Genomic DNA, 13,091 nt, shown 5'->3' with positions numbered 1-13,091 from the left:
TTCATAAATTCGCAGGAGGTCATTTAGCGGCAAATCCTAATCTGAATTGGCATAAGGATTTACAATCTTTATTTTTCTCACTTATTTCAAATATTTGTTATCATGTTTCATTGCAAAAATATTCATGTGCTTGATTATAGGGTGCTCCCCATAACTAAGTGGGGGTGCTTCTTAATACTTATTCAGGAAATATTTGCATTACCTTTCTAAATATCTTTAAAAAAAATTGTTCCCAAAACACATCTGATCCAAGGATTTTAGAAAAAAATGCTGGGAGCTATGTTGAATTTGGCAGGACCCTGGAAGGAGCATTCAGTGTTTTCACTGCCCACTGGTTGGGCTGGTCCAGCGAACAGGCAGGGTTGGGTGTGGCACATGGCATGGACCTGCTAGCCTAGAGGTCTCTCTCCTGGCTTTCCTCTTGAAAATGCCTTCTACTGGCTGAAACTGCCTGGACCTGCAAGGAGGTATGACACTCATTTTTTACAAAGGGGGCCAGTCACATTATGTCATCATTGCCCTCTAAAACCTCAATGCCAATTAATTTGTATTATTAGTCATTTGTTTATTTGTTAATCCATATGCCTTCCTGCATCTCAGCACAGCTCCAGCAACTAATCGTAAGAGATTTAAGAATACATGCAAAAATATGTATAATAGCAAAAATGGTCATGACAGCATTTGTGCAATAATTACAGTTTAAATACATTATAAACATCTACCAAAAAGGGGATTAAAGTAGGTTAAGGTTAAGATGATGAATACTATACCGTCATTTAAAATATTTTCAAAGACAAAGGGATGCTTATGCTTTAATTTTGCTACTAATCTAAATAATGAAAGTGTTGAACTGATCTTTCTCCACATCTTCTCCTGAATTCTCTCTCTCAGTCTGCCTTGTTAGACCCCAGGTCACACAATGACTTTCCCTTCTGCTTTGGACTTCCTCAGTTTTTAGGTTCAAGTTCACATAATTCCTTACATGCTATCTTAAAGATTTCCTTTAGCTAAAAGAACTTTCAATCTTTTTTTTAAACAGTGGAAACCTTTTCCCAAATTAAACCTTAAGCAACAGACCAATAAATACATCAAATGAATAAAAGTGGTTGTTCAAGTTGACTCAAAATTGGAGAGCTAGAGCCTTGCCCCCTCACTCTCTCTGGTCCTTTTTGCCCACCACACCCCTTAGCACTGGGTCACAGTTCTTTCAGAAACTAGAAACATCTTAAGAAATCACTGAGCCCAGAATCCTCGATGTTCAGATAGTGAAGCCCACTACTAAATCAGTCTCATATTTGTCTGTAGAAGGGAATATAATTCTTAATAAGGTCATTGTAAAGGTCAAATGAAACATGAAAATAATTTGGGAGGAAATATACAGAAGCGCTAATACTACTATTATCTTTTACATTTTTAGAACCCCCTTAACTATGCAGAGGCTTTTTCTGGCAGTCGCACTGTACCACTGTTGCCAGATATCAAACCTAGAAGTATCAATCTGGCTCACCTAAAAGTATGCAAATCTTTCTGCAACATCTGGATCAGAGTTTCTTCACATCAGACGTTTTTCCTTCTAGAAATCTTTTATGGTCGCTCACTGCCCATAGAATCCAGCACAGTCATACATTGGTTATATCTGTACCTTAAGTGGATTAAATCGGTAAGAAATGATGTGCCCATTTCATCCGTAAGAATACCTATTTAGTCCATTTATAATTAAAGAATTAAGCTCATTGTTCTGTAAGAAATGAGGATTTCTTACATTTATCTAATGATATTTTATAGGAACACTTGTATATTTCCATATACTTTATTAAAAGGTCACATATCAGTCCAGACCATTTTAGGATAGGGCAGTTAATTCTACTTACATAAGCATCACCATCTTCAATGAGATAAAGGTTTGTGCCAGGATGGGAAAGAAACAATCAATATTGAGAGTGGAAATTTTAAGGGGACTTTGGAGGGGAGGGGAAAGCCCAATCTCAATTTACACACAGAAGAAGTAGACGTTTTGAATTTAAGAGGTGCCAGGAAATCCCCCTGACCTACTTCTCCAGCTGAACTATATCCATTAGGTCTGGTCTCTGTAAGACTACCAAGTCACTTCAAGTGTTACCATACCCTCAAGGGAGTACGTCTTCCTCATTTCTTTAAAAAAAAAAAAAAAGTCTGACCAAACATTTTAGTGATTTAGGTGTGATACCTTGAGTCATCTTTTGATTCTTTCCTCATTTTGTATCTTTGAATATTCAAAACCTAAACATTTGTGACTCTTTCTTGGAAGTTATCTTTTGATTCTTTATTATCAATACCTCTGTCCATCTGGGTGATCACCAACAATGAACAATCTGACAAGGAAATTAAGAAAACAAGTCCTTTTACAATAGTATCTAAAAGAATAGAATACCTAGGAATAAATTTAACCAAAGAGGTGAAAGACTGTACACTGACAAATACAAAATATTGCTGGAAGAAATAAAGAAGACCTAAATAAATGGAAGGACATCTTGTGTCCACAGATTAGAAGACTTAATGTTGTTAAGAGGTCAACACTACCCAAAGCAATCTAAATATTCAACACAATACCTACCAAAATTCCAATAGCCTTTTTTTGCAGAAATGGAAAAGCTGATCCTCAAATTCACATGGAAATGCAAGGTCCCCAAATAGCCAAAACAATATTGAAAAAGAAGAACAAAGTTGGAGGACTCATACTTCCTAATTTCAAAGCTTACTACAGAGGTACAGTAGTCAAAACAGTGTGGTACATGATCGTATAACTATATAGCTTATACTGTGTGACCATGTGACCGTGAAAACCTTGTGGCTCCCACTCTCTTTACCCAGTAAAGATGAGAAGAAAAATGGGGACAAAAATTAGATGAATAATAGGGAGGGATGGGGAGGAAATATTTTGGGTTTTCTTTTTTACTTTAATTTTTATTCTTATTCTTTTGTGTGTGTGGTGATGAAAGTGTTCAAAAATTGATTGTGGTGATGAATGTACAACTATATAATGATACTGTGAACAACTTGTACATTGTGGATGATTGTATGGTTTGTGAATATATCTCAATAAAATTGTATTAAAAAATACAAACAGTGTGGTACAGGCATAAAGACAGAGATACAAACCAATGAAATAGAATCGAGAGTCCATAAATAAACCCAGATATCTATGGCCATCTGATTTTTGACAAAGGTGCCAAATCCATTCCACAGAGAAACAATAATCTCTTCAACAAATGATGCTGTAATAATTGGATTTCTATATGCAGAAGAATGGATTTGGACCCCTTTCTCCCACCATTTTCAAAAGTTAACTGAAAATGAATCAATGTCCCCAATATAAGAGCTAAAACTATAAAACTCTTAGAAAAAAACAGAGGGATAAATCTTCACGATGTTGGATTTGGCTAGGGATTCTTAGATATGACATCAAAAGCACAGGCAACAAAAGATAAAATAAATAAACTGGACATCATCAAGATTAAAAATTTTTGTTCAAAGGTCATTATCAAAAAAAAAAAAATTAAAAGGCAACCTATTGAATGCAAGAAAATATTTGCAAACCATGTATCTGCTAAAGGCCTAGCATCCAGAATATATAAAGAATTCTGATCACTCAACAAAAAGACCAAAAAAATGAGCAAAGGACCTAGACATACCTCCAAAGAAGATATACAACATGCACAAGAAAAGTTGCTTAATATGATTAGTCATTAGAGAAATGTAAATCACAATCACAATGAGATATGACTTCACACCCACTAGAATGGCTAGTATTTAAAAAATGAGAAATAACAAGTGTTGGCAAGGATGGGGAGAAATTGGGACTCTTGTGCATCACTGGTGGGAATGTGAAGTGGTGCAGCAACTATGGAAAACAGTTAAGCAGCTCCTCAAAAATTAAACATAGAATCACCATATGATCCAGCAATTCCACTCCGAGGTATATATCCAAAAGAACTGCAAACAGGGACTCAAACAGATACTTGTTCAACAATATTCATAGCATAGTATTCACAACATGTAAAACTTGGAAATAACTCAAATGTCCATCAACAGACGACTGGATAAGCAAAATGTGATATGTACATATAATGGAATATTATTCAGTTGTGAAAAGGAATGAAGCTCTGAAACATACTACAACATGGACGAACCCTGAAAACATTGTGTCGAGTGAGACAAGCCAGACACAAAAGGACAAATACTGTATGATTCTATTTATATGAAATATCTAGAATAGGCACACTCATAGAGACAGAATGTAGATTTGAGGTTACCAGCAGCTTGGGAGAGAAGGAATGGGGACTTATTGCTTAATTGGTACAGAGTATCTGTTTGGGGTGATGGAAAAGTTTCTGCAGCTACCTGGGTGTGAGAATAAAATAGACAGAACATTGGATTTAACCAGATTTTTAATCTGGGCATCAAGGCAACAAACCAGAAAGGAGTAAGGAAGCTAATTGTGTTTTGCAAGGGATTGATTCAAGTGTGTGACCATAGCATTTAGGCTGAGTAAGGAGAAGAGGGAGGACTGATGTCCTTGGTGAAGGACAATCAAGGTCAGCATGGCAGAAGAAGTGAGCTATCAATACAGGAAGTGGTGGTCAGAGTGGTACATCTACAATTGAGATAACAGAAGGGTTAGAATTATTGGTAATGACAAGTTCTAGATTATAAATATGGCAATGGGTAAGGGAGACCGGAGGACAAGGTCGTAACGGGAGAGATGATCAAGGACTGAGACATCAGGATACTAGATAGAATTTTTATTTGAATAATAAAATCACCAAGAATTATGACAGCAGGAGTGTTAGAAACAGCAAAAAGGATCTGCAAACTAAAATGATCAAGAAACGCTGGGTCATGTATAGACCCAGGGCTCTATACATGACTGCAACAAGGAGAGTATTAGAGACAAAGGAGGGAAAATAATCAATGAGAAGCAAGGAGGAGCCTCTACCCTGCCTCCAGTTCCAGTTTAAAGAGGTGTGGGAGAAAAAAATCTGTCACCTGTGTGGGCTGCAGGCGGAAGCAGAAACTCTGATTTATATAACAACTTTTATCAATGGAGATCAAAAAAGTTCTGAGCTAATGGCTGCCACTACATCCCTTTCCAGGACATTCCTAGCAGGGCAAGCGATTCTGCTGGCAGTAGTACTGTACCACGTGTGCTCCTCTCCCCACCCCAGTGAGATTCTCTCCTAAACCAGAAAGACAGGAAAACCCTGCAACATGTGACATCAAATTATTTTCTTTCCATAAGCCATTAATTTGAATCAGTGTCTTAAAATGGTTGGAAGTGTGCCATTTTAAACAAACCAATTTATGGAATACTCACCAACCACACGAAGAGAGAATGTGATGTTATCTTTAATACTCTGGGATTCAACTTCATAACGACCTTCATCTGAGGATATTAAATTGAAGATGGTGAGGTCACCAGACACAGTGTCTAAATGGATCCTATCTTGAAAAGGTGGGAAATATGTGACCTCAGAATTTTCATCCCACTCTACGACTTTATCTTTTTGCTTTTTCCACATGATTTCTGTAAAAGCTGAATGAGACGGTAGACGGAACGTTATATTCTTGTTCACAGTTCCAAATAATGTTCGGGAATCACAGCTGATGAAACCTAGGAGGAAAATAAAATTGGTTAGGAAAAACAACATGAGTTTATTGATATCATAAAACTATCTTTCAAGGAGCTCTTTGGGGAAAAAAAAAAGTTAAAGTTTGTGGTAAAAATTACTCATTATTTTTGTGCTAAGCTGATAATTTGCTGACAGAAAGTACAGGAGGCAGAACATCCTTGACCAGGTAGAGTTTACTGTGTAAGAGGGAATTGGGGTCCACATAAATCCAAGCAATTGATTCAGCATTTATGGAGGGCTGTGCACAATACTGGGAACATGTCAGCAAATAGGACAAGCAAACAGGACAAGCACAGCTCCAGACCCGCAAGGAGTTCTATCTTGTAGAAAAGACACTGAGCAGGCAGTATAAGGGGCCCACAGCAGGGGTGGGGACTTGCTAGCACTTCGTCAAGGACAGAGAAAGCCCTGTCCAAGGAAGTCATGCTGAAACTAGCACTGGACAGACAAGATCACTAAAGGATGAAGAGGAGTCAGCCATGGAAGGGCTGGGAGGCTGGGGGGCAGAGGGGAGGCAGCGGGATGATCCTACAGATAAAGGAAACAGCACCTCCAAAGGCCCTGAATCAAGAAAGAGCTTGGATGCTTGAGTTCTGAGTGGCTACAGTGGAGAGAGCAAGGGGTGACTGGTGGGAAATGAGCCTGGAGAGGTGGGCAGGGGCCAGATCACACCAGGGGAGGGGAGACAGGTGTCAGGTAAGATATGTTAAGGGTTGGGAACTTTATCCTAATGACAAAAGACTGATCTGACATAACCTAAGTTTAAATGGCATGACTCTCCCCCTGCAGAATGGAGAGTGGTTAACAGGGGCATATAGAGGCAGAGAAACCAGAATAGAGGCCACTGCTTTGGCACAGGACAGAGTGGTGGACAGGAAGGATGAGACCAGGGTGTTGGCAGTGGGGATGGATGCAAGTGGACAGACTCGAGAGACATTTGAGAAACAACATCAGCAGAGTTTAGTAACAGATGTGGGGGTAAGAGGAAGAGGAGTCTGTGGTGATAGTCAGATTTCAGTCTTGGTTAACTCAGAAGTGTCATGAAGATCAGGGGTGACAGGAAGCAAGTCAGGGCAAGTTAGATAAAGATTAAGAATACAGGGACTGGGGAACAGGGTTGTTAGCCTCCCTGCCCATCTCCACCCAGTGAAGTCCAGTCGAGGGCTTCAAATCCACCAAAGGTGTAACTATTCACAGCATGGAAACTGACAAATACTTCAAACCAGTTTCCCGCTATCACCACCACCACCACCGCCAAGCTGGTAGTTAAACATTTACCATCACCACTGGACTGGGAAATTTTTCATACGCCCGAAATGAGTTCAAATGCATCTTGCTCCACACTTGACTTTCTTGTTAAGAGAGAAAAGCAGTTGTTAAGGAAAGGACACTAAAGAGCAATTAAAACTTGATTGAAGTTTCTGCCTAGTAGCAATTAGGGTAATTGAAAGAGCATGGAAAAATTCAAAAACATCAAATAGACCAAATGCAGGCAACTGTGTCGAGTAATTCAAATAGAAGCAAATATCTCCCATTTCCCAATTTGCGAGGATTTTTAGAACTTATCTCCCGTAATTACGGGGGACTGTCCTTGCTTTGCTGATCATGAACTCACTCTCCCACTCAACAGAGTGCTTGAGAAGAGAGATTAAAAGAGAATAGAATTTGAGAGGGAATCTATCCACACACAATAGTGAAGGCTGAAAATATCTTATAAATGAATAAAGGAATGACTGATGAATGACAGTGAGGAGGTGGTGATGAGGGAGAACAGGTATGTGGATGATTGCCACACCCACTGTATGAAGATGGTTCTGTCTGCCCCCGGGAGCAGCCATGCTTCCCAGGCTTGAGAACAATGAGAAGAAAGAAATCAAGGATTTCGAACTAGTGGGGGAGAGAAGCAAGGATAGAGAAAAGGGGAGACTTTAGCTGAGAAGAAAATAGATTTCAAATTATAGTAATTTTAAGCTGAAAAAAAACTCAGATCACCCCCATTTCACAGGTGAAGTGACAGGGCCCTGAGAAAAATGAAAGAATATTTTACTGAATGCCTCCTCTCTGCTGGCTACTTGTGCTTACATACTCTTTACCTTTCTTAACCTTCTCCACATCTATGTGCAGTAAGTATTTTAATCCTGTTTTATGGAAACAGGCTCCAAGAGGCATATCACTCAGCAAATCTGCGGCAGCACAGGGAGCAAACACGGATTTTCTGACTCCTCCTCCTTCAGTGCTCCTTCCACAACAGCAGGTCCACCATTCATTCATTCAGGAAATAGTCACTGGCATCTAGTCACTGAGAACGCTGCGTACAAGGCAGACACAGTCTCTGCCCTCTCAGAGCTGTCTCCACAAGGGGAGTCAGGCTTTATGTAAACGATTAGTCAAACATCCAGTTGCAACTGTGATAAGTGCTGCCAAGTAAAAGCAGAGGGAGCCAATAGGGATATACCAGGGAACCAATGAGGGTTTAGGAAAGTTTCTCTTAATTTCTGAAGAATAAGGAGCAGGTAGCAAGGGGAATGGAGCAGATCCACTGTCAGCTATACCAAGGGAGAAGAAAGACCCTGAGGCGGTAGGGGCAGCGAGGTGGCCAGGTGGTGCATGACAGGCTGGATACGGGTGCAGGAGGCAGCTCCAGCAGGTCCTAGACACACAGAATTCTGGCCTTTATTTTGAGATAAGGAAACCACCAAAGGGTTTTAATTAAGGTGGTGATATAATAAGATGAACTCTTTCTTTAAAAACAAATTACTTAAAAACATGAATTATACATGGACATGGACATATATTTTTACATGAATCAAGAATGATTACTTACGTATTTTTGCATAGTCTTCTTAGCTGGTCTTTTTTTTTTTTTTTTTGCTTCGATGTCTTACTTTCTCCCCCAACCCAACCCCCATGACAACCTCCAGCTCTACAATCTGTTAACAACACAGAATATATGCTTCCAAATTCTTCTCCCTGTTCATACAGTCAAATAAAGACAAATTTTGTATATAACATTGTAGGAACCCCGGGCCCAGGGCATTCCCCAGGGGCCCTGAAGACTGCAATAGCAGCTGGCGTGACCTAGGTCAGTTAAGGTTTGACCCATTCTTGTAAAATCAGGTGCTAAGTATAATCAATACCCAAAACTACCTCCTCCCTGAGACTCCCTGAGATACTGTTATCTACAAGATAATCTATAATCCTCCTCTCCTCCCTGTTGATTACAATCAATCCCTCCCTATGTTGCAAGACCCTGGCTCCAGCCTTATGCTTTCATAGCCATTGGAATGTCAAATCCTTATAACCAGCTTTTTCAGCTCCCCCAAAGTACAGAGTATCTTCACGTTGAGCTCTGAACCTGCCGCCATTCAAAGCAGCTCCCGAATCCATTCAGAGAAGCTCCTAAACTCAGGGCAACATTACTTGACTTCCCACCCTGTTGATAAGCCCCATAATAAAAGCTCATGTCTCAGAAAGTGTCCAGTCCTTTCTTTAGTCCTTTGGCTACAAAAGCCCTCTTGAGCCGTGACAAACATATAATGTATATGCATGGGATTTGCCATTGTTTGTTTAGCAAAAATGATTCTATGCACACTTCCCTGGATCTTGCCTTTGTCATCAATAATATCTCATGAAAGTGTGACCAAATCAACAAAGTATGGCTATGCTTTATTCTTTTTTTTTTTTTTTCATTTTTATTGAGATTGTTCAGATAACATACAATTATCCAAAGATCCAAAGTGTACAATCACTTGCCCTTGGGTACCCTCATACAGCTGTGCATCCATCACACTTAATTTTTGTTCAATTTTTAGAAACTTTTCATTACTCCAGACAAGAAATAAAGTGAAAGATGAAAAAAGAAAAAAAGAAAAGGAAACTCTAATCCTCCCCTATCCCTAACCAACCCCCCTCAATTGTTGACTCGTAGTATTGATATAGCACATTTACTATACTGTTTATGAAAAAATGTTGAAATACTACTAACTGTAGTATATAGTTTGTAATAGGTATATAGTTCTTCCCTATATGCCCCTCTATTATTAACTTCTAATTGTATTGTCACACATTTGTTCTGGTTCATGGAAGTGATTTCTAGTATTTGTACAGTAAATCATGGACATTGCCCACCATAGGATTCAGTTTTATACATTCCCATCTTCTGACCTCCAACTTTCCTTCTGGTGACATATATGACTCTGAGCTTCCCCTTTCCACCTCATTCACACACCATTCAGCACTGTTAGTTATACTCACATCTTGCTACCAACACCCCTGTTCATTTCCAAACATTTAAGTTCATCCTAATTGAACATTCTGCTCATACTAAGCAACCACTCCCCATTCTTAAGCCTCGTCCTATATCTTGGTACCTTATATTTCATGTCTATGAGTTTACATATTATAATTAGTTCCTATCAGTGAGACCCTGCAATAATTGTCCTTATGTGTCTGGCTTATTTCACTCAGTATATTGCCCTTGAGGTTTTGTTATCAACCCATTTTTTTTTTTTAATATGGTTTTGTTCACTCACCATACATTCCATCCCAAGTAAATAATCGATGGTTCTCTGCTTGGTCATACATTTATGTGTTCACCACCTTCACCACTATCTATATAAGGGCATCTACATTTCTTCCACAAGGCAGGAGGGAGAGTCAAAGAAGGTAGAGAGGCAAAAGAAAGAGGAAAAAAAAAAATGACAGCTAGGAAGCAGCAAAAGGAAAAATAACCTTAAATCAAAGTAGAATAAAGAATCAGACAATACCACCAATGTCAAGTGTCTAACATGCCTCCCCTATCCCCCCCTCTTATCTGCATTCACCTTGGTATATCACCTTTGTTACATTAAAGGAAGCATAATACAATGATTCTATTAGTTACAGTCTCTAGTTTATGCTGATTGCATCCCTCCCCCAATGCCTCCCCATTTTTAACACCTTGCAAGGTTGACATTTGCTTGTTCTCCCTCGTAAAAGAACACATTTGTACATTTTATCACAATTGTTGAATACTCTAGATTTCATCAAGTTACACAGTCCCAGTCTTTCTTTCCTCCTTTCTTGTGGTGTCTCACATACTCCCCACCTTCCTCTCTCAACCGTATTCATAGTTACCTTTGTTCAGTGTACTTACATTGTTGTGCTACCATCTCCCAAAATTGTGTTCCAAACCATGCACTCCTGTCTTCTATCACCCTGTAGTGCTCCCTTTAGTATTTCCTGTAGGGCAGGTGTCTTGTTCACAAAGTCTCTCATTGTCTGTTTGTCAGAAAATATTTTGAGCTCTCCCTCATATTTGAAGGACAGCTTTGCTGGATACAGGATTCTTGGTTGGCGGTTTTTCTCTTTCAGTATCTTAAATATATCACACCACTTCCTTCTTGCCTCCATGGTTTCTGCTGAGAGATCCGCACATAGTCTTATTAAGCTTCCTTTGTATGTAATGGATCGCTTTTCTCTTGCTGCTTTCAGGATTCTCTCCTTGTCTTTGACATTTGATAATCTGATTATTAAGTGTCTTGGCGTAGGCCTAGTCATATCTCTTCTGTTTGGAGTATGCTGCGCTTCTTGGATCTGTAATTTTATGTCTTTCATAAGAGATGGGAAATTTTCATTAATTATTTCCTCTATTATTGCTTCTGCCCCCTTTCCCTTCTCTTCTTCTGGGACACCAATGATAGGTACATTACTGTACTTTGTTTCATCCTTGAGTTTCCGGAGACGTTGCTCATATTTTTTCATTCTTTTCTCCATCTGCTCCTTAGCGTGTAGGCTTTCAGGTGTTTTGTTCTCCAGTTCCTGAGTCTTTTCTTCTGCCTCTTGAGATCTGCTGTTGTATGTTTCCATTGTGTCTTTCATCTCTTGTGTTGTGCCTTTCATTTCCATAGATTCTACTAGCTGTTTTTTTCAACTTTTGATTTCTGCCGTATACATGCCCAGTGCTTCCTTTACAGCTCTATCTCTTTTGCAATATCTTCTCTAAACTTTTTGAATTGATTTAGCATTAGTTGTTTAAATTCCTGTATCTCAGTTGAAGTGTACGTTTGTTCCTTTGACTGGGCCGTAACTTTGTTTTTCTTAGTGTAGGTTGTAATTTTCTGTTGTCTAGGCATGGTTTCCTTGGTTATCCAAATCAGGTTTTCCCAGACCAGAACAGGCTCAGGCCCCAGAGGGAAGGAATATTCAGTATCTGGTTTCCCTGCGGGTGTGTCTTAGAAAATTGCTCCACCCTTTGATGCCTCGGGTCACTGTGCGTTTCTGCCCAGCAGGTAATGCCTGTTAGCCTATAATTCTTGACTGGTGTGAGGAGGTATGGCCGTGTTCCCCCAGGCTCTGGGGTCTGGTTCTGAATGGAAAGGGCCCCACCCCTTTCCTCCTAGAGAAGACAGACTCCTCAGGTGGAGGTCATTAGCATTTCAATGGTCTTGCTCTCTGCTTGTGCTGTCTCCACCCTTCCCCAAGTCACAGCCCTGGAAACTGAAAATGACTGGGGCTTTCTCCTCTGAGCCAAAAAAGAAACAGATAGTCCCCTTCAGACCCAGTCCAAGGCGACCCTCCGGCTCTCCCAGGTCAGTCGTCACCCAAAGCCTCTGTCTTTTTTGGGGATGCATACCTGTAGCGAGCAGTTCACACTCACTACTTAAAACCCCAGTTAGAGCTCAGCTGAGCTATATTTGCTTGCTGGGAGAGAGCTTCTTTCTGGCACCACGGGGCTTTGCAGCTCGGGCTATGGGGGAGGGGGGGTCTCACGACTTGGATCCGCAGGTTTTACTTACAGATTTTATGCTGTGTTCTTGGGCATTCCTCCCAATTCAGGTTGGTGTATGATGAGTGGATGGTCTCGTTTGTTCTCCCACAGTTATTCTGGATTATTTACTAGTTGTTTCTGGTTTTTTGTAGTTGTTCCAGGGGGACTACTTAGCTTCCACTCCTCTCTATGCTGCCATCTTGCCCCCTGCTTTATTCTTTTTAATGGCTACATGCTATTCCAGGGTATGAGTGAACCATAATTTACTCAGCCACCCACCACTGTTGAACACTCCTTTTATCCCTAGCTTTTTCCAGTAACTATCCTTGTGTACATGTCCTTATGGATTCATATCTGTGAATGAGTATCCCAGTAGTGGGTTTGGGGGGCTGCTGTATCAAAGAGAAAATACACTTTTTATTTTAATAGAATGGTCCACATTGCTTACAAAAAAGACTTGTGCAATATACATTTCCATCAGCAACACCTAAGCCACCTTTTTCTCACACTCCTTCCTGCATTAGGTGATTTTTTGCACTTTTAAGTTACTGGATGTGAAGTGACATCTCACTGTTATCTGAATTTGCACCTTCCTGACTTCTGGCAATTTAAGCATCTTTTTTGTTTGTTGATTTGGATTTCCTTTTCTGAGAACTCTCTTTTCATATCCTTTG

At 39.9% G+C, this 13,091-nt stretch overlaps 1 protein-coding gene across 3 annotated transcripts in view; it reads right to left on the bottom strand.

Moving 5' to 3' along the window:
• Positions 1-13,091, bottom strand: part of CD58 (CD58 molecule) — a 60,095-nt gene that overhangs the window by 24,049 nt on the left and 22,955 nt on the right. For all 3 annotated transcript variants that reach the window (XR_005215263.1, XM_037826281.1, XM_037826282.1), the window contains exon 2: positions 5,354-5,650. Coding sequence is in view for 2 of the 3 variants with exons in the window: in XM_037826281.1 (XP_037682209.1) it covers positions 5,354-5,650 (297 nt within the window). In the remaining variant the exon portion in view is untranslated. The remainder of the gene's footprint in view (positions 1-5,353; positions 5,651-13,091) is intronic.

The sequence above is a fragment of the Choloepus didactylus genome, chromosome 2, assembly GCF_015220235.1.
Source record: "Choloepus didactylus isolate mChoDid1 chromosome 2, mChoDid1.pri, whole genome shotgun sequence".
NCBI classification, from domain to species: domain Eukaryota; kingdom Metazoa; phylum Chordata; class Mammalia; order Pilosa; family Megalonychidae; genus Choloepus; species Choloepus didactylus.
Note: the sequence above shows the minus strand (reverse complement) of the source record. Positions and strands in the feature narration are given on the sequence as shown.